General features: G+C 44.1%; 1 protein-coding gene across 3 annotated transcripts in view; it reads left to right on the plus strand.

The window, feature by feature from the left end:
- PTPRA (protein tyrosine phosphatase, receptor type A) overlaps nt 1-26,511 on the plus strand; it is a 174,476-nt gene that overhangs the window by 134,794 nt on the left and 13,171 nt on the right. For all 3 annotated transcript variants that reach the window (XM_025400744.1, XM_025400743.1, XM_025400745.1), the window contains 9 exons: nt 7,481-7,571; nt 10,102-10,178; nt 16,890-16,926; nt 19,175-19,272; nt 20,766-20,885; nt 21,521-21,687; nt 22,181-22,316; nt 23,997-24,146; nt 26,218-26,311. In XM_025400744.1, coding sequence (XP_025256529.1) covers nt 7,481-7,571; nt 10,102-10,178; nt 16,890-16,926; nt 19,175-19,272; nt 20,766-20,885; nt 21,521-21,687; nt 22,181-22,316; nt 23,997-24,146; nt 26,218-26,311 — 970 coding nt within the window. The remainder of the gene's footprint in view (nt 1-7,480; nt 7,572-10,101; nt 10,179-16,889; nt 16,927-19,174; nt 19,273-20,765; nt 20,886-21,520; nt 21,688-22,180; nt 22,317-23,996; nt 24,147-26,217; nt 26,312-26,511) is intronic.

The raw sequence follows: 26,511 nt of genomic DNA on the forward strand, positions 1-26,511 counted from the left end.
CAAATGGGATGTTGTTCTGGAGAGAAACTCGACCATGGGGGTGAAAACTAAAGGAACAACACACATAGGACATGACAGCTGTTTTCAGATATGTGACAGGCTAAAAGGAGACTGTAGCATTTCTGTGAATGCCCACCTGCTTAGAAGTTCTAGGGTGTGGCTTTCATCCTAATTACAAGCTGGAGCTTTTTTATTCACCAGCATTTGTCTTTCTAGGAATCTTTGAATTTATTTAAAAGAAATACTTTGAAAAACCACTCAGAAGCCCCCATTTTCAGGGAAAATTGAGATCCTTAAGGCATTATCAAGGTTTAAAAAGAAACAAAAAGATAAAATTGGGTTAGCTCCTGGGTGGGTGCAGTTGTTCATGCCTGTAATCTCCTAGCACTTTGGGAAGCCAATGCGAGAAGATTGATTGAGGGCAGGAGTTTAAGACCAGCCTAGGCAATGTAGCAAGACCTTATCTCTACAAAAACATTTTTTTAATTAGCCAGGCATGATGGCACATGCCTATAGTTCTAGCTGCTCAGGGGGCTGAGGTGGGAGAATCATTTGAGCCCAACACTTGCAGCCCAGAGTTTGGAGGCTACAGTGTGAGCTATAGTGCTCACTCTATAGATCTACAGGAGCTACAGTGAGCTACAGTGATCACAGCACTGCACTCCAGCCTCCTGGCTACCAGAGTGAGACTCTGTCTCAAAAGATTTAAAAAAAAAAAAAAAGGCTTAGCTCCTGAGAGGAATGGGATATGGGATAGGAGAGAAAGAAAAGAGGGAAGGAGGTGAAGCCAGTGAAATAGTCAGAATCTGTGCAATGTGAGATGTGACCTTCCTCAGGACCCCACATCTCTTAGATTGCCAGATGAAGAAGGCATGTGTGTGTCATCTAGTGATGGGACGGAGTGTGGCATCTGAGTTAAGATGGGTGAAATCGCCTCTACATTGATGAGTTGTCCCAAAATAAGTGAATCAGAGCCAAAGTCCTGTAGGAATTAGCAGGAACTGTGACAAGGGCTTTGGAATTCCACTGCCCAGAGAGTTGGGAGTTTGGGCTTTGCAAGGGGCAGAGAAGATGCCAGCTGACATCTGGGTTTTACATTGCTTACTATAAGGGAAATGCAGAAGAAATTGTGTATCTGGGTATTGGGTCGTTTTAAACAGAACTGTTCCAAGACCTACCTTGGAAGGTAGTAAATTTCCTGTCACTGCAGTGTTCAGGCACTGGTGACTGTTGAGTGAGAGTATTAAAAAGAGATTCAAACTTAAAAATGAATGAGATTCAGACCTGTACTGGAGATCTAGGCAAGAAAAGAAAGGTATAAGGATTGCAAAGGAAGGGACAAAATATAAATTTTTCACAGACCAAATATTGTCTTCAGAAAAACCCACAGATTCATCATATTATAGAATTAATAAGTTATTTTTGCAAGGTTGCTAGATACAGAAGCAGCATAAAAATTTAATGCATTTCTATACATAGGCCACAAACAAAAAACCTGATAATACCTTTTAAAAGGTGCCAATTACAATAGCATCCAAATGTAAAGTACCCAGGAATGGGTTTAACAATTTAGAGAAAATTGTTAAAATGTTTGAAGACATTAAAGGAAAATAGCTTAAATTAGTGAAGAGATAGGATCAATGGATTAGGAGGCTAAACTTTGTAAAGACGTCAATTCTCCCCCAATATATATAGATTCAATGCAATTCCAATAAAAATCCCAACAGGTTTTTTGTGGAACTTGACAAGCTGATTCTAAAATTTATATGGAGGAGAAAAGATTCAAGAATAGCCAAGACATTCCTGAAGAAGAAGAACAAGGTGAGGAGACCTGCCTTACCAGATATAAAGAGATTATAAAATTTTAGTAATTAAGACAGTTCTGTATTGGCACTGGGATAGACAGATCGACCAATGGAATGAAATAAAGAGCCCAGAAGCAGATCCATGTGTAAGTGGAAACCTGTTTATGACAGAAATGCTCTTGCAGTTTGGGTGGGGAAAAGATAGTCTTCACAATAAGTAGTGCCTGGGACCATTGGTAACCCTGTGGGAATAAATGAAATTGAATGCTTGTCACATACCAAACACAAAAACCAATTCCAGTTGCTATAAACACTGAAATTTAAAGGACAAAAATGATAAAATGTAGAGATCATAATGTAGTAAAATATACTTCTGATCTCACAATAGGAAAGCATTTTTTAAGACTTAAAGTGTATAAAAGGGAAGATTGATGAATTTACATGAAAATGCAAAACCTCTGGTCATAAATAGATACCATAAAGAAAATGAAAGGGAAGGCCACAACCTTGGTAAAAGATAACACAGGTAACTGATAAAGGAAAAGTATCCAGAATATATAAAGAACTCCTACAAATTGTTAAGAAAATAAGTAGGCTGGGAGCAGTGGTTCATGCCTGTAATCCCAGCGCTTTGGAAGGCTGAGGTAGGTGGATCACAAGGTCAGGAGTTCGAGACCAGCCTGGCCAACATGGTGAAACCCTGTCTCTACAAAAAATACAAAAAAAAAATTAGCCAGGTGTGGTGGCCGGCACCTGTAATCACAGCTACTGGGGAGGCTGAGGAAGGAGAATTGCTTGAACACAAGGAGGCAGAGGCTGCAGTGAGCCGAGATCACACCACTGCACTCCAGCCTTGGTGACAGAAAAGACTCCATTTGGAAAATAATAATAATCCAGTAGGACAACGGGGAAAACACTTAACTAGGTACTTCACGGAAGAGGAAACTGTTTTGACCAGTATGCAGTGGAAAGATGATGAACCTCATTAATAATCAGAGAAATGTAAATCAGAACTACATTTAATACAAAGTCTGACAGTAGCAAATGTTGATAAGGATACAGAACTGGAACATGTACATTGCTGGTGGGAGTATAAATTAGTACAACTACTTTGAAAAACAATTTGGCTTTATCTGGTAAGGTTAAAGATACCTATACCTGAAATTCTTGCACATATGCACAAGAAAGATATGCTCCTTTCTTAAAGCTCTTGCTTTGTCTCAAAGCAGGACCATTAACTGTAAACAACCCAAATATTCATCAGTAGTAGAATGGATAAGTAAATTTTGACACGGTCTCAAATGGAGCACTACAAAGTAGCAGAAGTAAGCAAACATCCAGGATGAATCTTAGGAACGTAATGTTGAGCCAAAAAAAAAGCAACCACCACTTAATCATGACTCCATTTTCCTCAAAAACTAGACTAGCAATAATAATATATTGTTTTGGATGCAAAAAATACGAGATACAAATAAAGCAATGTAATGATAAATATAAAAGTTCAGATTTACCAGTGAGAGGGAAAGGAAGAGGATATAAGAAGAGGAGCCCGAAGAGAACTTCTAAGTTAAATTATGTGATGGATACTTTTTAAAAAATAAATAAGTTTGAAAAAAAAAATTTTTTTAACTGACATGTCTTTAAAAAAAGGCTAAATGAGTACTTAGCCTTGGTTCCAATTAAGGCTTGAGCAAGAGATGAAACGATCTTCGATGCCACCTAGTGTTTCTAGAGAGTTTAACATTTTATAGGCTTCTGCTCTAGCTGTTCCTTCTTAGCTCTGTGAGCTAAGTGTTTCAGAGTAGAAACCAAAAGGAGTAGGATTCACCTTGTTTTCATCTCTGACGTAGGCTCTTCATTCTGAACCTTTGCATCTAGCGCTGTGTTCTCCAGGGCAAGCCCTTTCTTCTCTCTTGTTAAACAATAGCTCCTGTTTCTTCCTGACTCTTTTTAGGAGACTTAGTCCACCTGAGACCTAGTTTTTCTTTATCATGACTGGAGGAGCTAGGGATGCTGATAGGGCTGTGAGATGTAGTCTTTGTTACTCCTGATATTTTTGTATTGAAGACTATTTTCAAGAGTCTTGCTGTCCCTACTTCTGTTCTACATTTTAGAGAAGAGATGTGCAGGAAAAGTAGTTCCTCTGGATTAGCCATCAGGGCTTAAAAAACTGACATCTCATCCTGCCCTGTACTTGGGTGCAAACCTGTGGAAATCTATGTGAAGAAAGAGAATGCAAACTGTGGGTGAATTGGGAAATTCCGATCTAAAATAATGGTCTCTACTGCATGTGTAAGAGTCCAGCCCAGGAAACTCTTTTCTTCCTTTTATGTATTCACAGCATAGGGTCAGGGGTAATTGCCTCTGTTAGTAAAATAACATGCAGAACCTCCAGGGTTTTAATTCTGAAAGGAAATCTCTTGAGTAGGTAAGGGCAGATGGATTATGAGGTCCTAATTTTCCTGTCTTTGGGTCTTTTACTTTAATTTATCCTATCACTGTCATGCTGGTTTCCAGTAAATATATTTGCTCCTTTCTTAAAGCTCTTGCTTCCCAGCCTGGGCAACATAGCAAGATCCACCTCTACAAAAATAAAAATTAAAAAATTAGCCAGGCATGGTGGTGTTATGCCTGTAGTCCCAGTTACTCAGGAGGCTGAGGTAGTAGGATACCACCAGCCCGAGAGTTCAAGGCTGCAGTGAGCTATGATGGTGCCACTGCACTCCAGCCTGGGCGACAGAGTGAGACCCTGTCTCCAAAAAAAAAACAAAAAAACTCTTGCTTCTATCTGACAAAAATTGGTTCCCTTTGGGCTGGCATTTCCTTTATTCAATCTTTTTATTATTATTATTATTATTATCATCATCATCATCAAAGATAGAAACCTTCATTATTCATTTCTGCCTCTTGCTCTTCCCAATCCACTTTGCCTTCATTCCATCTCCAAATGTAGTAAATTTTTTTTTTTTTTTTTTTTTTTTTTTGCGATGGAGTTTTGCTCTTTCTGCCCAGGCTGGAGTGCAATGGCGCAGTCTTGGCTCACTGCAACCTCCGCCTCCCAGGTTCAAGCGATTCTCCTACCTCAGCCTCCCAAGTAGCTGGGGTTACAGGCATGTGCCACCACACCCAGCTAATTTTTTGTATTTTTAGTAGAGATGGGGTTTCGCCATGTTGGTTGGCTGGTCCTGAATACCAGACCTCAGGTGATCCACCCACCTCGGCCTCCCAAAGTGTTGGGATTACAGGCGTGAGCCACCGCACCTGGCCCAAATGTAGTAATTCTAATTCCAGAATATGTCTCAAATGCATCCATTTCCATGTATCGTCATTTTTCCATGCTTCAGTTCTTCTCTGTAGTCCATTTTTGCATGTAATAACAAGTAGTTCTTTAACATGGAAAATGGATCACACTTTAAAAACCTTCAATGATTTCCTCATGCACTTAGCATAAAATTTGAACTCCCTATTAAGGACCTACCTGGAAATGGATGATCTGACTGCCAGGCTCATCTCTTCCTACTTCCTCCTGCCATCCCCACCAGCCTCACCTTGTGCGTGACACCTGCACTGATTTTCAGTTCCTCACACAACCAAGCCTTCTCCTACCTCTGGGTTACCACAGATGCTGTTCTCTGTGCCTGGAATACTATTTTCTACACTCATCCTTCCTCAGAGAGACCCACCTGTAATCCAAATTTGGCGCTTGATACTTCATCTCTAGTAGCAGTCTATTTTTGATTGCATTCATGGTGGTGTATAATTATATATGTATTTGTTTTATTTGTTTAATGTCTGCTTTTCACCCACAAGTTTATATTGTCCTTGAGGGCAAGAACTGCACTTATATTTGATTCCCCACTCTTTGCTCTGTATGTAGCCCAGTGCCTGGTAGGTACAAAATATATATTTGTTGAAAGAATGAATGAAAAGTAATGCATGAATTGTTCCTCTACTGCTGAATACTACGGTTGTTCTCAGTTTTGGGTCATTCTAAATAATGATGAAGTAAATAATTAGGACATAAAGATTTTTATTTCCTTAGGGTATGTTCTCAGAAATGAAATTACTGGGTCAAAAAGTATTTTCAAAAAGTTTTCTTAAGGCTCATAAAATGTATTTCCAAGTCACTTGCTCGGAATTAGGGTTGGAATTTTAAACTGCCTCCCTTTTTGCTTTCTTACTTGTTTTTATAGTGTCAGAGTCTCACTGTATGTGTCACTCAGGCTGGACTGCAGTGGTGTGATCATGGCCTTGAACTCCTGGGCTGAAGTGTTCCTCCCAGTAGTTAGGACTACAGCCTCCTGAGTAGTTGGGACTACAGGCATGCACCACCATACCTGGCTAATTTTTTTTTTTTTAATGTAGAGACGAGGTCTTGCTGTTTTGCCCAGGCTGGTCTCAAACTTCTGGCCTCAAGTAGTCCTCCCACCTCTACCTCCCAGAGTGCTGGGATTACAGGTGTGAGCTACCACGCCCAGCTCCTTTTTTCATCCTTAATTTTATATATGAAACATACAAGAGGAGAACAGATCAAATAATAAAATTTAGCTTCCCACTCTCATAAAACTCATTTATTTGAATACTTATTCTTTGCCACACGTGAGATTATCTCCTTGTGTGGCAGATATTGTTGTTCCAATTTTGTGTATTTATTTATTATTTATTTTTGAGACGGAGTCTCGCTCTGTCGCCTAGACTGGAGTGCAGTGGTGTGATCTCAGCTCACTGCAACCTCCGCCTCCCAGATTCAAGCGATTTCCTGCCTCAGCCTCCTGAGTAGCTGGGGTTACAGGTGTGCACCACCATGCCTGGCTAATTGTTGTCTTTTTAGTAGAGACAGGGTTTCTCCTTGTTAGCCAGGCTGGTCTTGAACTCCTGACCTCAGGTGATCCACCCTCCTCAGCCTCCCAAAGTGCTGGGATTACAGGCATTAGCCACTTCACCCAGCCCCAATTTTACAGATGAGGAAACTGGACCTAGAAAACAGATGTGCTCAAGTTCATAGAAACCCAGACTATCTCATGTCAAATCATTGTGATAACCTCCCTGCACTAACTAATTTACATTTGCTCCAAAACTGCTGCAAATTTAATGTCACCTCACCCAAATATTCTGCTTCTTAACTGCTGCATCCATATGAATGCCCTCCCACTCACCCACCAGTCCTTGCTTCCTTGCCACATGATGCTAGAGGCTGGGGTACCATGCCCCCTTAGATCCCTAGAAAAGATATTAAATCAGCTGGCCATCCAGAACCCTCCTGTATGGTTCACTCTGAGATGCATGTCATCTTTATGTGGTGGTAATTAACATGAGGATAAATGGCCCATTCCTTCAGTTATATCCCCATTCCCATTTACAAGGGTAGGCCATTTTGGCCTAACATCATAACGACAGGCTCCTAACCACGCAGTAATCATGTAAAGAGCATGCTATACTTACATAACAGAAAGAGCATTCTGCCCCCGAGGATTCTTGTGTTGTTGAACTCTAAGGAGCTTATGGCTGTTTAGGGGGAGAGGTGCATTCTTTATGTTAGGCTGCATAACCTGGGCCCATGTTTTTCCCCCCAGGAAAAAGGTAGAACGTGCTACTGGGTCAGGGTTGGTGCAGCAGTTTGCATGTTTGATGTTTATCCCTGCTAATAATTCCTCTAATTTCTCTTAACCTTTCAGGCTCTCCCTGCATGTCCTATCCAGGCCACCTGTGAGGCTGCTTCCAAGGAGGAAAACAAGGAAAAAAATCGATATGTAAACATCTTGCCTTGTGAGTGCCTTTAGTGTTTCTTGGGATGTAACCTGAAATTACATCTCTAGAGGGATTTTCTGAACATGGAAAGAATCTTCCAGTTGGGCACAGCAGGGTGGATAACAAGAGTGGGTTCATGGCAGGACTCAGTCGCTCATACCTGTAATCCCAGAACTTTGGAAGGCCAAGGTGGGAGAATCACTTGAGCCCAGGAGTTTGAAACTAGCCTGGACAATATAGTGAGACCTCATCTCTACAAAAACCTTAAAAAATTAGCCAGGCATGGTGTCGTGTGTCTGTCATTCCAGCTACTCAGGAGGCTAAGGTAGGAGGATCGCTTGAGCCCAGGGAGGCGGAGGTTGCAGTGACTCAAGATCGTGTCACTGCATTCTAGCCTGGGTGACAGGGCAAGACCCTGTCTCAAAAAAATAAAGTAAAATAAATAAAATAAGTAATAATAAATAAATTAATTAATTAAAATAAATAAATAGAGTAGGTGGAAGACTTTGGTCTGAAAGAGCCTTTGTGGATCCCGCATACTCAGAGTCGGTTAGGATGATCCAGGAGGATTTTTGTGTCAGGCCTCAAGTTTCTAGGAGGTTCTGGAGAGCCAGCTTCTCTAGGATCAGGCAGGAAGCAGCGGGTGATGGTGGTGGTAGAGATGGTTTTTTGTGGTATTCTTTGAAAGAAATTCTAATGCAGAGTTCTCTGTATAAACCTTTCCCAGAGTTAGCCATTGCTAATCAGTTGATCCATAAGCCAACAGACATTTTTCTAGGCCTTTGGTATCCAGAATGAGATATGCATAATTTAATGAAATATGAGAGGAAGATGTTTGAACCTCACTTGATTTTTATGTTTGCTTTTCAAAGAAAAAAATTTCCTAATCCTCAGAACCTGTGAATGTTTTATTTTTTTACTTTTTATAGAGATGGTCTTGCTGTGTTGCCTTGGCTGGTCTGAAACTCCTGGCCTCAAACAGTCCTCCTGCTTCAGTCTCCCGAAGCGTTGGGATTACAAGCATGAGCCAGTGAGCCCAGCCAGTATATTTGCTTTTTAAAAATTCATCCGGCCGGGTGTGGTGGCTCACGCCTGTAATCCCAGCACTTTGAGAGGCCGAGACGGGCGGATCACAAGATCAGGAGATCGAGACCATCCTGGCTAACCCGGTGAAACCCCGTCTCTACTAAAAAATACAAAAAACTAGCCGGGCGAGGTGGCGGGTGCCTGTAGTCCCAGCTACTCAGGAGGCTGAGGCAGGAGAATGGTGTGAATCCGCGGGCGGAGCTTGGAGTGAACTGAGATCCGGCCACTGCACTCCAGCCTGGGCGACAGCGAGACTCCATCTCAAAAAAATAATAAAATAATAAAATAAAATAAAAATTCATCCTTTTAAATTTTTTATTTCATTTATTTTTTTAGAGACAGGGCCACCCAAGCTGGGGTGCAATGATGTGATCGTAGATACATATCCTCGAATTCCTGGGCTCAAGTAATTCTCCAGCCACAGCCTGCTGAGTAACTAGAACTACAGGTTCATGCCACCATGCCTGGCTAATTTTTTTTTTTAGACACAGGGTCTTGCTATGTTGCCCAGCCTGGTCTCAAACTCTTGGTGTCAAGCAATCCTCCCACTTTTGACCTCTCGAAGAATTGGGATTACATGCATGAGCCACGACACCCAGACCCTAAAAATTTTATATTTCAGGGTACATAATACATTAGCATATGTGCATAATTTGTCAATAAATGAGCATATATTAGAGATGCCTGCTTACATTTTTATAAGTGAAGTATGGAACCAAAAAATTAGGACCACTACACTATGCATTTACAGATACTTTTGTCTTTTTCTTTTTTCTTTCTCACTCTGTCACCCAGGCTGGAGTGCAGTGGCATGATCTCAGCTCACTGCAGGCTCCACCTCTTGGGTTCAAGCCATTTTCCTGCCTCAGCCTCCCAAGTAGCTGGGACTACCTACAGGCACATGCCAGACACCACACCCAGCTAATTTTGTATTTTTAGTAGAGGCAGAGTTTCACCATGTTGGCCAGGCTGGTCTGGAACTCCTGACCTCAAGTGATCCACCTGCCTCTGCCTCTCGAAGTGCTGGAGTTATGGGCGTGACCCACTGTGCTCGGCCTTGTCTTCTTATTTATGTGCATATGTTGGAGGAGGGGGATGTGTGTATGTTTGTGGGTGTGGGTATGTGTGTATATAATACATATTTTTTAATATGATTAGTATACTGTACACATTTCTCTCTCTTAACAGTTCATCTGTCTTGTCAGTTCATCTGTCAAGAAACTTTCCTTTTTCTCAGCTACTTAGTATTCCACATTGTAGATGTATCTTAATTTATTTAACTAGTCCACTAATGATAGTTAAGGTATTCCCAATTTTTTGCAGTGTTATATTGTTGGAGTGGCATCTTTATACAAGTATGAGTCAGTGCACATAGGCACAGATGTCTCAACTGTCCTGGTTGCATCAGGTTCTGTGAGAAATAAATTTTGATTTTACTGAAATATTGTGGTTTGTTTCCTAGATGACCACTCTAGAGTCCACCTGACACCAGTCGAAGGGGTTCCAGATTCTGATTACATCAATGCTTCATTCATCAACGTAAGGAGCGGGTGCTTTCCCCCTCACTTCCCTGCCTGACCATTGCCACCATCTCTTGGCTCCTCCACAGCTGTGTGTTAGAAGAAATATTTGTCGTTTCATGTTTTCCGTGACAAATCTGGTTTTTTTAAGTGACTGAATTTTTTTTTATGGTCAGTCAAATAGTTTTAATCATTTTCTTAAATTTACCCTCTTGTCGTTCCCTAAGGTTTCCCATGTAGAAATCTGTATCTAAATATGTATTTTATGTAAAAATAAGGGAGAACAGGAAAAGAATACCTGACATGACACCAGCTATGTTATATATTATATATGTGTGTATATATATATATGACTATCTGATTAGTCATATATGAACCAAGGCCTGAGGGAAGAGTTGCTACTAAGAGGAGGTTTTTTTTTTTTTTTTTTTTTTTTTTTTTTTTTTTTTTTTTTGAGACGGAGTCTCGCTCTGCCGCCCAGGCTGGAGTGCAGTGGCCGGATCTCAGCTCACTGCAAGCTCCGCCTCCCGGGTTCACGCCATTCTCCTGCCTCAGCCTCCCGAGTAGCTGGGACTACAGGCGCCCGCCACTGCGCCCGGCTAGTTTTTTGTATTTTTTAGTAGAGACGGGGTTTCACCGTGTTAGCCAGGATGGTCTTGATCTCCTGACCTTGTGATCCGCCCGTCTCGGCCTCCCAAAGTGCTGGGATTACAGGCTTGAGCCACCGCGCCCGGCCAAGAGGAGGTTTTTAAAGATGATTTAGAGAATGTTTATAGAACATTCTGTGTGAGATATTTGAGGGTTTTGTTTGGTTGGTTTTGTCTTTGCCAGTAGCCTGAAAAAACACATAAAGAGATAAGAGTATGTTTTATAGGTTATGGGGAAGGATCCTGTAGAGAGAGTGAATTTGAACAGAAAAAAGAGAGAGGGAAAGCTGGCAAAAGCAAGTCTGGCTCTTGATGCAAGATGCGTGAGAAGACTGGATAAAATTTCCGCTTGCATGTTTATAGCAGCATTAGTCATAAAAGAAGGTGGAAGCACTCCAAGTGTCCATTGACAGATGAGTGAATAAATTAAATGTGGTACATGCATACAGTGGAATGTTATTCAGCCTTTAAAAGGAAGGAAATTCTAATACATACTACAACATGGATGAACCTGGAAGACATCATGCTAAGTGAAATAAGCCAGTCACAAAAGGACAAATATTGTATGATTGTACATATAGAATATAGACTATATATACATATGTAGAGTAGTCAAATTCATAGGGACAGAAAGTAAAATAGTGGTTGCTGGGGGAGGGAGGAATGAGGAGTGGGTACAGAGTTTCAGCTGGGGAAGATGAAAAAGTTCTGTAGATGGATGGTGGTGATGGTTGCACGACAGTGTGAATATACTTAATGCTACAGAACTGTACACTTAAAATGGCTAAAATCGGCCGGGCACGGTGGCTCACACCTGTAATCCCAGCACTTTGGGAGGCCAAGGCAGGTGGATCACTTGAGGTCAGAAGTTTGAGGTCAACCTGGCCAAGATGGTGAAACCCCGTCTCTACTAAAAAAAAAATACATATATACAAAAATTAGTCAGGCATGGTGGCAGGTGCCTGTAATCCCAGCTACTAGGGAGGCGGAGGCAGAGAATTGCTTGAACCTGGAAGGCGGAGGTTGCAGTGAGCCCAGATGGCGCCACTGCACTCCAGCCTGGGCGACAGGGTGAGACTCTTTCTCAAAAAAAAAAAAAAGAGTCAAAATGGCTAAAATCGTAAATTTTATGTTGTATTTTACCATAAGGAAAAAAAAGAACACTGATGGAGAGATTAGTGTGAACATAAGAAGGGCTGTTTCTTCCTCCGAGAGTGTTAAAGGAGAGGACAGAATGGATAGAGATGACTCGTAGGTGTGGATAAAGCAAGCTGAGGCAACTCACCTATGTTTTCATGGTTGTCTACTGAACAAATGGAATGGGACTGTGACGTGAGAGCAGCGAAAGTTTGGAACAGCTTCTAAGGTCCATGAGAAAAGGATACTGAAGAGAGAAAGCGAAGGGCATGTCTAGCTGCACTGAGGGCCAGCCTACCTACAGTGGGATGTCATTGATGGGGGTTGGGGGGTGCTGAGTTGTATGATGTTTTTTTTTTTTTTTTTCTTCATCTGCACCCTGGGATTGGTGGTAAATGCAGAGAACATGTGGTACTCAGACAAAAGGGAAGGTCAGTTGCTGGTTCAAGTAGTCAACCAAGGGCTTCAGTTTCAGTAGAAAAGAAAAGCATCAGGAAGTTGTTAGGAATAAACTAATATTCTAGGAAAAACTGGTAGGATTGAGGAACTGGAGATCTTGAGAAAATGAAAGAACAGCATAAGAAAAGGAGAAAGATGAAAGAAAAAGAGGTTGTATCCAAAAAATAGGCTATTAGATGGACTTCAAAAATGGGGCAGTCCAGGCATTCTCACTGGAGTGAATTTGCTGAAGTTCCTGTATGTATGTTTAACGTTAATATTTACATGTTTGTGGTTTTAAGGAAAGGGACCCTGACTAGACAAATAATTGCTGCAGTCGATAAGGAAAATGGAGAAAGGCTATTAATCAGCAGGAATTCCTAGAACTTACTTCAAAGATCATGATGAAGAGATTAGGTGGAATAGGTTGACTTTAATGTTACGCAGAAGAGTAACGCAAGATCAGTTAGTGTGTCCAGCTGCAGGTAAGAGAATACTCAACTAAAAGTTATCTAGATGGGAACATTGTTTTTTTTTTTTTTTTTGGAGACAGTCTCACCCTGACACCAAGTCTGGATTGCAGTGGTGCGATCTTGGCTTACTACGACCTCTGCCTCCTGGGCTCAAGCGATTCTCATGCCTTAGCCTCCCGAGTAGCCGGGATTACAGACATGTGCCACCATGCCCAGCTAATTTTTTGTGTTTTTAGTAGAGACGGTGTTTTGCTACGTTGGCCAGGCTGGTCTTGAACTCCGGGCCTCAAGTGATCCACCTGCCTCTGCCTCCCAAAATGCTGGGATTACAGATGTGAGCCACTGTGCCCAGCTGGGAACATATATTTGTCTCATAATATGAAAGCAAATGCAGACAAGTTCTTGAGTTGGCTGATTCCATGGGTCAGTGACATCCTTACAAACCCAGGTGCTTCCATCTTTCTACTCAGTTATGCTTAGCCCTGTCAACAGTCTCATGGTCACGAGATGGCTGCAGTAGTCCCAAGCATTATTTGTAAACACAGCATCCTGCACAGAAGAGGAACATACCTGCCTACGATTTTCTGTCTATTAGGGAGGAAGGCTTTTCACAGAATCCTCCCCACCACCCTGTCCTCAGGACCAGCAGGCCAGGATTGGATCACATGTTCACATCCCTCTCTAATCACTGGCTAGGACCTTGAGAATGATCATGATTTACCCCTCTGAGCCTGGGGAATGGGCACCTTTCAAGCCAGTGAAAGGTTAATGTTCAAACAAAATTGTGGCTCTGATGGCAAAGAATAAAGTGAGGAATGGCTTTGAGTTAGTAACCAGCAGCATCTGCCACCGTAACCAGTTTGGTCCCTTCCCACATTGAAGGTGAAAATTGACAAAAATTAGTTGCATGTTAAGGCTGTTAAGCAGCTGAGATGGGGATCTCTTCATGGTAATAGCACAGTAGAAAGAAATAGGCTTATCCCTTGACCATGTTTAGTTAGAGCTTACACTAGGGCATCCCATAATGCCTTGATGGTTATTAGACAGTTATTAGTTATTAGTAGACAGAGTTTAGATGAAGAGGGCTAAATGGGGGACCTTATGAACTCAGTGAGGGAACAAAAGCAGGGAAAAACCTGTGGTTAACCAAATAAGTGGGGAGCAGGGATTACAGATTTGGATTTCACAGTTTATTAAACTCAGTCAACATTTTTTGAGCACCTGCTGTGTGCCAAGCACTGTGGGTAGGCTTAAAGGTTACACAGGTAAGATGTAATCCCTCATATACTACACAGGTAGTTAGGTCATTTCCTGTAATGTGCTACGTGTGCAAAGGAGGTATTGCCAGGTTCTGTGGAGTTCAGAGAAAAAACATTCAGCCCAACCTGGTAACTCAGTAGAGCTCATTATTGAAGAGTGAGTCAGAGTTCAGGAGAAGAAAGTTGGGCAGAAACTTCAAAGCAAAGGAGAAACATGAGCAAAGTCACAGAGACTAGAAATAGCAGTCTTAGGTCATAAGGTATAAGATGGGAAGTGGTGGGAGATGAGACTTGATCTTGAAAGGTAGTGGATGTCAAGTGTGTCCATTGGGGTTCTTACTTGCAGACTACAGAGTGTACCTTTCATCCACTCTTTTAAGCAGAAAGGGGTTTATTATAAGATACTAGGTATCTTACAAAACCTGTGGAAGGTCCAGTGAGCCAGGCTTAGATGCTGCTCAGCAAAGAGCAGAGCAGCTATAGATGTATGCAACATGTGACTGTCTTAGTGAAACCTCTGCACAGTGCTGCAGAAGAACCGGATGCTTCTACTACTATGCTTGCCCAAAGACCAGATTTCTAGCACAGTCATTATCTCATGTTGCTCATTTCTACCCCAAGTCTGTGTGGGAGCATCTGCTAGGAAGAAGCTAGATCTCGTGGATTGCTGAGCTGCTAGGGAGTCTGGGAAATTTAGCTGTAAGATAGTCAGGCTAGAAGGGAGCAGGAGTGGGTGCTAAGTGAACCACCTTATAGTGTCTGCCAGTTTTCAGTACAGCTGAGGGGTTTTGATGAATTTATCTAGGCCATGGGGTACCATTGAAAAGTGTTCAAGGCAAGGAGTAGTGTGGCCACATTTACATATTGATCACTGCGGCTATCATGTACAACATGGATTTAGGAGAGACCAATTGGGGGCTATTGCAATAGCAGGTCACAAATGATGAGGATTGATGAGAAAGCGGCAATGAAGTGAAAACTACGTGGAGGTAGAATTTAGCAAGAATTGGTGGTTGATTTATATATGAGAGACTGGAGGGTGATATATCCATGTAGATGTATCCAGCATACAGTTGGTCATATTGAAATGGAGCTCAGAGGAAATACTCTAGAGCTGTGGACTTGGAAGTCATTAAAGAAAGGAGTGGGGCAAGAAAAGAGACCTTGGACCCACAGCCCCTGCCAGGCACATTGAACAGGTGCCCATGGGTGAGATGGAAGGAGACCAAGAGAAGAGAGCATCTGAGAAGGCAAAGAGTAAAGCATGGCTCAGGAAGGGTTTGGCAGCCAACAGTGTTATGTACAGATAGAGATCCAGTGGGAAAGAGGAACAAATTTTCTCTGGGCTTAGTGTGTAGGGCAGCATCCTTTGCTGAAGCAAATTCAGAGGCCGTTGTTACATCCTTTTTGTGGGCTGCTAGTTAACACTTATCAAACCCTTTTTTCCCCCTAACTTTATTGAGGTATAATATATAAAACATAAAATTCATCCATTTTAAGTGAGAATTCAGTGATTTTTGGTAAGTTTACCAAGTTATGCAGCCATCACCATAAATGTTTTAGAACATTTTCTAACAACTTTATTGAGATGTAATTCACATACCATATATCTCACCCAGAGTTTACAATTCAGTGTTTTTTTAGTATATTCACAGATAAATGCAGCCCATCACCAGTCAATTTCAGAACATTGTCATCCCCTCAAAAGAAGAACCTTGTACTCTAGCTGTTGTCCCCTTAGTTTTAGAGCACATTGCTCACCCCAAAAAGAACTTCAGTGTCTAAATACAATTAATCTTCATTCTCACCCCCCTGGCAACCACTTAACTTTTTGCATAGAGAACTAAGACCACACACATGGATCTTGAAGGGAACTAGGCACCATGGAGTAGTGGTGAAAGGCAGAGGAAAGTGGGGTTTGTAGTTTGGGAAACACATAGGTCAGCTGACCTAACACTGGTCACAGGAGGAGATGAAACAGAGACAGTGGCACATTTGGCAGGTGGGCTTCCAGCCTAGAGCCTTAGGAGAAACCAGTTTCCTTACTCATTTTTAGATGTCTAAGAATATATAGGATTTTTTTTTTTTTTTTTTGAGACGGAATTTCACTCTTGTTGCCCAGGCTGGAGTTCAATGGTGTGATCTCACTGCAACCTCTGCATCCGGGGTTCAAGCAATTCTCCTGCCTCAGCCTCCTGAGTAGCTGAGATTACAGGCATGCACCACCACGCCCTGCTAATTTTGTATTTTTAGTAGAGATGGGGTTTCTCAAACTCCTAACCTCAGGTGATCTGCCACCTCGGCCTCCCAAAGTGTTGGGATTACAGGCATGAGCCACCACGCCCAGCCTAGAATATATAGGATCTTAGACATGTTTCTTTTTACTGGTAGGAATGTAGCTACCACCTAGAGCCCACTGAGATTCAGCTTTCAGAATCTAGAGACATCTCAGGAGCCAGAGAGCCACATTTCATCTTTGCCTTGAACATAACATAAGATCAATAGCTTTGCCTCATTCTCATTACTCTGTATTAGTTAAGCAGTGCCGCCACATGTTATAATTCGATTTGAGAAGACTGCCTAGACTATTTGAGTTCTGTAATCTCTTAATTCCTAGCTCCAAAGCTAATCCCTTGGGAATATCTAGACTTGGTTATCCTTGTTAAGTACCTGAACCTTTTCAGGTTTTGTTAACTGGTTCGAGTCAGACTGGAGAATTTCATTTCTATTCATTTTTGGTTTTCTCTTTCTTTTTATTTCCTTCCCCGCACCCCAGGGCTACCAAGAAAAGAACAAATTCATTGCTGCACAAGGTAAAGTAATGACAACTTTTTACTCTTAGATTTAACCATGATCCCATAATGGGTTTGGGTTTTTACTCCCAAATGCTGAATGGATTAACCAGAATGCTGTAGCTTTTCTGTAATTTTTACCACCTGAAAGAATTGTAATCTGTCATACATGTTTACAACTAACAGCCTTCATCTTGATGACTTAGTATCCGGGAATCCATTAAAATAAGTCTTTTTGTATATGTGTATTAAAAAGACTGGAAAAGGCCGTATACACAAAACACAGTCTAGTGAGGCCCTCTGCCCTTGGTGCTAGTTAACCTTAGGTTCCAGCCAGGCTGCTCAGAGTTCGAATTAGGAATCAGTTTCCAGGCCGGGCGCGGTGGCTCAAGCCTGTAATCCTAGCACTTTGGGAGGCCGAGACGGGCGGATCACGAGGTCAGGAGATCGAGACCATCCTGGCTAACACGGTGAAACCCCGTCTCTACTAAAGAATACAAAAAAAAACTAGCCGGGCGAGGTGGCTGGCGCCTGTAGTCCCAGCTACTCGGGAGGCTGAGGCAGGAGAATAGCGTAAACCCGGGAGGCGGAGCTTGCAGTGAGCTGAGATCCGGCCACTGCACTCCAGTCTGGGCGACAGAGCGAGACTCCGTCTCAAAAAAAAAAAAAAAAAAAAAAAAAAGGAATCAGTTTCCAGAGAGGATCAGCCACCTCACAGGGTCCAGGCTGGTTCTCCCCCAGCTCATGGGCCTAAGCTTCACCATTATTCAGATAGGTGGTCTAGGAACCCTCAGAGCAGGGACCCAGCACCATGTCCCTTATGTGTTCTACACACATCTCCAGGCCTGCTGTTCTAACAAGTGTCTTCACTCTTGGAACCCTAGAAAAAATATGTGGATGTTTGCAGCATTAAAAAGTAATTGAGGCCAGGCAAGGTGGCTCATGCCTGTAATCCTAACGCTTTGGGAGGCCAAGATAGGAGGATCGTTTGAGCCCAGGAGTTCAAGATCAGCGTGGGCAACATAGTGAAACCCCATCTCTACTAAAAATTAGCCAGGCGTTGTGACGCGCACCTGTGATCCTAGCTACTTGGGAGGCTGAGGCACAAGAATCACTTGAACCCGGGAGCCGGAGGTTGCAGTGAGCTGAGATTGCACTACTGCACTGCAGCCTGGGTGACAGAGCGAGACTTTGTCTCAAGAGAAAGAGTGATTAGGGACTACAAGATTTATAAAAACAAAGTTCTCCTCCCTTTTCTTTTCACTTTTTTAGTCTAATGCCCCTGGGGCAACCATTTTTACCTATTGGCTTCTTATGGTAGATGACATCATCTGATCCCCTTACAGAGCACCTCCCCCTCAGTCAAATAGACGTGTACCCACATATCCTCCCATTCTCCCAGAAGAGTCAAATCACAATTTGGGGTTAAGGTGATATTTATTATTATTATGAGTTTACAAATATTCTTAGCCAAAACAGTATTGTTATTTTTTGTATAGGTTTTTTTCCCCCTTTTTTGAAGTCATTGTGTTTTTTATATAACTACCACTGATTTTCCTCCCAAACTCTTTACCAGGTGTATATATCTTCTCTCAGTATCTTTAGATACATGAGGTTTAATTTTTTTATCTTGGGATCCTTCTAGAATCTTCTTTCTTCAGTTGCACTGTGGATTGGTTGCTCTCTATCCTCTGGTAGAGTTATCATTCTAAGACCAGTACCCTGGGAATTCCATTAGCTTCTCTGCTGTGTTGGATCTCATTTATTTTCCTCTGTTTGCCTCTCATTTTTGTTTAGAATTTTCTAGTGACTTCCTGAAAAAGGTTATATGGGAGGTAAATTTTGAATTCTAGCCTGAACAAGTCATCCAACCTTTCTGGGGCTGATGACACCCACCTCAGAGCATAATAGGAAGGAGTAAATGCCATATGAAGCACTCAGCTCACTGTGAGGTCCATAATGTAGGTATTCTGTCAGCAGTCATTATTTCTAACTCCCAACTGTGATATCCTTGGGAGACATCATTCATGTTCTGTTTATATTTTGACAGCCTTCCCCCTAACCGCATCCTAGTGAAATGTCTGGCACATACATGGTAGAAACATGGAAAATACTCAGTTAGTAATGGGGTGGATGGATACATGAGTTGGATACTTAGCTGGACACATTTGGGCACAAGCTTCCAAAAGTTGGGAATGGATGTTCCCAGCCTCCCAGCATCTTTCTTCTTGGTGTATGTTCTCTTTATTTTTGCTCTTGGCTACTTTAGGACCAAAAGAAGAAACGGTGAATGATTTCTGGAGGATGATCTGGGAACAAAACACAGCCACCATCGTCATGGTTACCAACCTGAAGGAGAGAAAGGAGGTAAGTGGAGAAATTGGGTGTGAACAGAGGAGGGATCACTCTGCATATAAGCTCTGAGTTTAAGCCTGGGTGTCTACCCTTTGTGGGTGCTGTACCAGTGGTTCATCCAGAAAGACACAGTGAAGTCTACCAGACTTTGCTGTGGCCTGGAAGCCTCAGATGAACCTCAGGTGTGTGCCTAGAGCACATTCCCTGTATTTGGTAGTCAAACAAGGCACCCTGATTCCAAAACAGCCTGAAAGAGACTGACTTGGGCCATGAGCTAAGGAAAAGCCACAGAGGGGCTTTTTTTTTTTTTTTGAGATGGAGTCTCGCTCTGTCGCCTAGGCTGAAGGGCAGTGGTGCCATCTCAGCTCACTGCAAGCTCCGCCTCCCGAGTTTATGCCATTCTCCTGCCTCAGCCTCCCGAGTACCTGGGACTACAGGTGTCTGCCACCACGCCCAACTAGTTTTTTGTATTTTTTTAGTAGAGATGAGGTTTCATCGTGTTAGGCAGGATGGTCTCGATCTCCTGACCTCATGATCCACCCATCTCAGCCTCCCAAAGTGCTGAGATTATAGGTGTGAGCCGCCATGCCCAGCCCACACAGGGGCTTTTTTCTCCTGGCTTCTCTAGTCCCTTATTTCCCTGGTTTTCTGCCCCACCTGCTGAGGCCCTTGGTTTATCCTGGATCAGCAGAGGAAGCTTTACGAACTGAGACCCTGCAAGCCCAAGGGAATTTGAGGCCTTGGCCTGATCCTGGAAGCAGCCTCCTAACTGGTCCTTTTCCTTTTGTGGCTACCAAGTGCATGCCTGGCCTAACCAGCTCCGTCACTGGGCCACAACCAGAGCCAATCCTGGGTCCTGGGGTCGAGCCCCAGAGAGAAATACCTATTCGTTACAGTCTTTCTCAAGGATGGCCCTTGAGTCACCTTGATCTTAGGGTATCGGGTGTTATGATCAACAGCTCCACAGTAGCGTGGGAAGACATTGCTAGGGCTGGGCTTTAGGTTAGTTTCTTCCAACCAAACCTCTGGCTCTTGGAAGCTATCCAAAGCCCAGGCAACAGTAAAAGCTCTAGGCCTCTCATGGCAGGTTTGCAGTCTGCATCAGTCCACCCTGGTGGCTCACTCATAGCAGGCTGCTGGTTCGAGGGATTCAAACAGGCTTTCTCCTAGAGCATGACCTGAAATGTTGTGGAAGTGCAGATTTTGTAGGTAAAATGGCTTCAGATTCGCCCTGAACCAAGGGAGTGTGGGTGGGAAACATTGAGAAGTATGGGACTAGGGCTGTGTGTAAATTAGGAAACTGTGCTCAATAGATGGCAGCTAAGGAACTTGAGAAAAGGGCATATTTGAATAAGTAAATGTGCAGCTGACTGAGGTAGAGAAGAGGTCAAAGGGCCCTCTGGGGGACTTTAATCTGGGCTTTGTGGGCTCTTCCTTCCGGGCCCTTTACATCTGCCATGGGCAGGAGTTCTAAGGTCAGGGAATGCATGTCTTTTTCTTCCCAGTGCAAGTGCGCCCAGTACTGGCCAGACCAAGGCTGCTGGACCTATGGGAATATTCGGGTGTCTGTAGAGGATGTGACTGTCCTGGTAGACTACACAGTACGGAAGTTCTGCATCCAGCAGGTACTGTCTCCTCTGTCCTTTCTCAGTTCTTATGTTGGACCTGCTGACCACTAAGAGAGAGGGAACAGGCTGGGTCATCCCCCCTTACTCAGGGTGGTCAGGAGTTGCTGAGTATGCAGTATGAATTCTGAAACCAGAGATCTGGGCTCAAGGGAACTTCTCTGTCAAAGCTAAAGGAGCAGTATTTTCATGACTGATGAAAAATTACCTGTTGAGATGAAGTCTGATCATTTAAATATGACCAAGCACTGTGCAAAGGGAGTACGAGGAGGCAGTGCAGTCTCCTAGGTGCTTGACTCACCTTTCTCCTCCTTTCCTACTCCAAAGACTCCTAACGTCAAGGATGTAATAGGCCTGCCCCAGCCCTCCAGGCAACCCTGGAGACCTCAGCAAAGGTCACCTTCAGCCAAGGGGCAGTGTGGTACTACGAAAAGAGGGCTTAGCTGGGAGCACTGCATGTTAGTTCTGACCCTGCCACTGACTAGTTGTGGGATCTTGTGTCCGTGGTTAACTAACTCCCCTGGGTACACTCACTTTTCCATTGTCACTGACAACCACAGCTGTCACCTTCCCTCCCCTGGTACTGCCCACCCTTGGGTATCAGGGCCAACACACAAGATCTCCTCACTTCACAGGTGGGCGACATGACCAACAGAAAGCCACAGCGCCTCATCACTCAGTTCCACTTTACCAGCTGGCCAGACTTTGGGGTGCCTTTTACCCCGATCGGCATGCTCAAGTTCCTCAAGAAGGTGAAGGCCTGTAACCCTCAGTATGCAGGGGCCATCGTGGTCCACTGCAGGTCAGTGTGGCCTGACCCTTGTCCCCCCACCCCTACATTTTGCCCCCATGGCCAGAGCAGGGGAATAGCACAAGGGCCCTGGCTAAGGAGGCTGACACGGAGTAGATGAACTACTGGGGCACCAGCGCAACAGCCAGAGACTCCAAGTTCTAGTGCAGGGTGGAGAATATGACTTGAGGCAGGAGAGTAGGGCAGTCCTCCAAGATTAGGAGCTGGGAGACCCTGCTATGAAGCCAAAAGGCTAGGTCAAGTGCTGGCCATGTATATTTGCAGCCTTCGGACCCTTCTAAGTATCAGAATGCTTCGTCCTAATAGCTGGAGGTCAGGATTCAGGACATACTGGAGTTGTTGGCTCCTGGAGAGTCCCAGCTCTACCCCATTCAGAATTAGGATTTAGACCCTGAAGGAAGAGCCCCTGCCTGTGTTGCCCCTCCCTTTCTGCTCCCACAAGGCAGGCCAACCATCCCTATAACCCCCTGCTTTCTGGCTACAGTGCAGGTGTAGGGCGTACAGGTACCTTTGTCGTCATTGATGCCATGCTGGACATGATGCATACAGAACGGAAGGTGGACGTGTATGGCTTTGTGAGCCGGATCCGGGCACAGCGCTGCCAGATGGTGCAAACGGATGTGAGTGATCTGTGGGTCAGGTGGGGGGGGGGGGGTTCCAGGACTAAAACATCTGCTCACATTGAGGATTCACTCAGACTCACAGGTTATTATAAATGATTATAATACAGTGTGATTGTGGGAGAAAGAAAGATAGAGCAGACTGTTACTGTGTCTATGTAGAAAAAGGAAGACATAAGACACTCCATTTTATTCCATACTAAGAAAAATTCTTCTGCCTTGAGATGCTGTTAATCTGTAACCCTAGCCCCAACCCTGTGCTCACAGAAACACATGCTATATTGACTCAAGGTTTAATGGATTTAGGGCGGTGCAGGATGTGCTTTGTTAAAAATGTGTTTGCAGGCAGTATGCTTGGTAAAAGTCATCGCCATTCTCCAGTCTCGAGTACCCAGGGACACAATGCACTGTGGAAGGCCGCAGGGACCTCTGCCCAAGAAAGCCTGGGTATTGTCCAAAGTTCCTCCCCGCTGAGACAGCCTGAGATATGGCCCCATGGGAAGGGAAAGACCTGAACGTCCCCCAGCCCGACACCCGTAAAGGGTCTGTGCTGAGGAGGGTTAGTGAAAGAGGAAGGCTTCTTTGCAGTTGAGATAAGAGGAAGGCATCTGTCTCCTGCTCCTCCCTGGGAATGGAATGTCTTGGTGTAAAACCCGATCATACGTTCTATTTACTGGGATAGGAGAAAACCGCCTTATGGCTGGAGGTGAGACATGCTGGCAGCAATACTGCTCTTTACTGCACTGAGATGTTTGTGTAAAGTCAGACATAAATCTGGCCTACGTGCACATTGAGGCACAACACCTTTCCTTAAACTTACTTATGACACAGAGTCCTTTGCTCATGTTTTTCTGCTGACCCTCTGCCCACCATTACCCTATAGTCCTGCCACATCCCCTTCACCGAGATGGTAGAGGTAGTGATCAGTAAATACTGAGGGAACTCAGAGACCAGTCCCAGCGCGGGTCCTCCATATGCTGAGCGCCGGTCCCCTGGCCCACTGTTCTTTCTCTACACTTTGTCTCTGTGTCTTATTACTTTTCTCAATCTCTTGTCCCCCCTGACAAGAAACACCCACAGGTGTGGAGGGGCTGGCCCGCTTGAAGTGATGAAGGGCTCTTATAAATTATGTATTCAAAGAAACTGAGCACAGAGGAGGTTGTGGTTTCATGCCTGGGAGAGTCAGGAAGGCAGATGACAGGTTATTGGACTTCAAGGATTAGGGAACAGGCAGCTGAAAGAACCAGTGCCCAGAGACATGATGAAGCTCAGCCATATCTGGGAGTAGCAGTGAGACTGGCTCTGCAGTTGGAACCTAGCACCAGGAGGGAGGCAGGGACCAGACTATCGGAGACTTTGGGTGTCTCCAGTTTCTGACAGCCCCTTCAGACTATTAAATCTGCACTCTCAGAATGAGGAGGAATTGAGTTTGTCCTTCTCTCCAGGCGTCCACCACCCCCAAGGTAGACCTGGACCCTTCTTCCCAAGTTAAGCAGCCCCACAGGGACTCCTGCATTTCAAATCCCACTTCACTAAATCGGGATGATAAGAGGAAGTCCTTTTATTCCTGCTAGGATCAAAGGAGAAATGGACTGGAGTGAAGTGGGGGTGGGAGCGGGTGATCTGGCATGAGAACTATGTTGTATATAAGCAAGAACTTGTGTGTCATTCATGTTTCAGATGCAGTATGTCTTCATATACCAAGCCCTTCTGGAGCATTATCTCTATGGAGATACAGAACTGGAAGTGACCTCTCTAGAAACCCACCTGCAGAAAATTTACAACAAAATTCCAGGAACCAGCAACAATGGGTTAGAGGAGGAGTTTAAGGTAAATTGGAGCTGGATAACCTCCTTCAGATTGAAAGATCCTTGTAATCTGTGGAACATGGGATGCCTGACTGTGCATTTGCCAACAGTGAATCCCCTTGTGAGGCATGCCAGTGGTTAAGGAGGTGGTCCTTTCCTCATACTCTAGTAATTCTCAGCTCATCCTGCACGTTGGAATCACTTCATTTGTGTTTGAGTAGGGAGAAGCAGGCAACAGTATTTTAAGGCCCCCAACCCTCCGAGGTGATTATGATATACAGCAAGAGCAGTTTTTTCTGTATGAGCCAGATAATAAATATTTTGGCTTTGCAGGCCACATGGTTTCTGTCCAGCTACTTAGTGCTGTCTTTGTAACACAAAGGCAACCATAACCAATAGGTAAACATAATGAGTGTAGCTGTTTTGTAAAACTTTATTTGCAGGCAGCAGACCACATTTGGCCTCTGGACCTTGGATCACTGATAGCTCCTATATGCCACTAGACAATGGTTCCCAACACACCTAAGGCATATGTCACACTGTCATCAGTAAAAGTGCTCTCCCAGGCCGGGCACAGTGGCTCACCCCTGTAATCCCAGCACTTTGGGAGGCTGAGACAGATGGATCACAAGGTCAGGAATTCAAGACCACCGTGGCCAATATGGTGAAACCCCATCTCTACTAAAAATACAAAAAGTAGCTGGGCATGATGGCGCATGCCTATAGTCCCAGCTACTGGGGAGGCTAAGGCGAGATAATCGCTTGAACCTGGAAGGCAGAGGTTGCAGTGAGCCAAAATTGTGCCACTGCACTCCAGCCTAGGCAACAGAGCGAGACTCCATCTCAAAAAAAAAAGTGCTCTCTCAGAAGCAGGAGATTCTGGGTTGGGGTGGGGAGGACCACTTTCCTTAGAGAAGTTCTTCTCAAATAATAGCACATGCACAGATTTCCTTGGGATCCTGTCAAGATGTGGGTTCTTTTGCCAGGCGTGGTGGCTCATGCCTGTAACCCCAGCACTTTGGGAGGCCGAGTCAGGCAGATCACCTGAAGTCAGGAGTTCAAGACCAGCCTGGCTAACATGGTGAAACCCCATCACTTCTAAAAGTACAAAAATTAGCCAGGCATGGTGGCACATGCCTGTAATCCCAGCTACTTGGAAGGCTGAGGCAGGAGAATCACTTGAACTCAGGAGGCAGAGATTGCAGTAAGCTGATTGCACCACTGCATTCCGGCCTGGGTGACAGAGCAAGACTCTGTCTCAAAAAAAAAAAAAAAAAAAAAAAGATGTAGGTTCTGATTCAGCAGGTATGAGTTAGAGCTTGAGATTCTGCATTTCTTTCTCTTTTTTTTTTTTTTTTTTTGAGATGGAGTTTCACTCTTGTCACCCGGGCTGGGGCTGGGGTGTGCAATAGCACGATCTCAGCTCACTGCAACCTCTGCCTCCGGGTTCAAGGGATTCTTCTGTCTCAGCCTCATGAGTAGCTGGGTCTACAGGCACGTGCCACTACCCCTGGCTAATTTTTAGTAGAGACAGGGTTTCACCATGTTGGTTATGTGGGTCTCAAACTCCTAACCTCAGTTGATCGCCCACCTTGGCCTCCCAAAGTGCTGGGATTACAGGCATGAGCCACCATGCCCGGCTTGAGATTCTGCATTTCTAATAAGATGGAGCCAACGCTGCTGGTGTATGGGCTACACTTTGAATAGCAAATGTCAAGAAGGAGCCTCAGAATCAGGGGAAGGGAGGATGCGATTCTGAATAAGTTTGAAGAGCCTAAGGCAGCCTCTGGGGGTGGAACTGCAGAGTGGACACACTCCCTCCTACAATGCTGGGATCCCTTGCTCCAGGATCACAAAATTCCAGGCCAGGAGACTCTCAAGAGAGTCCACAGGAGCCTGGAAGGTAGCATTTCCCAAACAGGCTCTTGGCTTCAGGCTTCTGACAAGAACATATGGGAACAGAGGTCAGGGCCCTGGTGAGAAGAGCAGTATGGAGCCAGAGTGGCCTGAAGGTGCAGGCCGAGTGACAGGTATAATCTTGTCAAGTTCAGTTACTGGGATTAGTAATGTTTCCCCTCCCCTTCCCAATTCAGAAGTTAACATCAATCAAAATCCAGAATGACAAGATGCGGACTGGAAACCTTCCAGCCAACATGAAGAAGAACCGTGTTTTACAGATCATTCCATGTAAGAGCCCTCCCTCCACTCCAGAGCCTTATTGCCCCATCCCTCAATTCCCTCCACCCCTTCCACTTCTCAGGTACTAGTTAATGATTGGCTTGTAGACAAAAACCATGGCGTTGCCTCTTGTTGCATCCAGTTAACAACATGGCGTTGCCTCTTGTTGCACCTTAGTGGCTTCTGGAAATAAAAGAACGTAAAAGCCA

This window comes from Theropithecus gelada, chromosome 10, assembly GCF_003255815.1.
Source record: "Theropithecus gelada isolate Dixy chromosome 10, Tgel_1.0, whole genome shotgun sequence".
NCBI classification, from domain to species: Eukaryota; Metazoa; Chordata; class Mammalia; order Primates; family Cercopithecidae; genus Theropithecus; species Theropithecus gelada.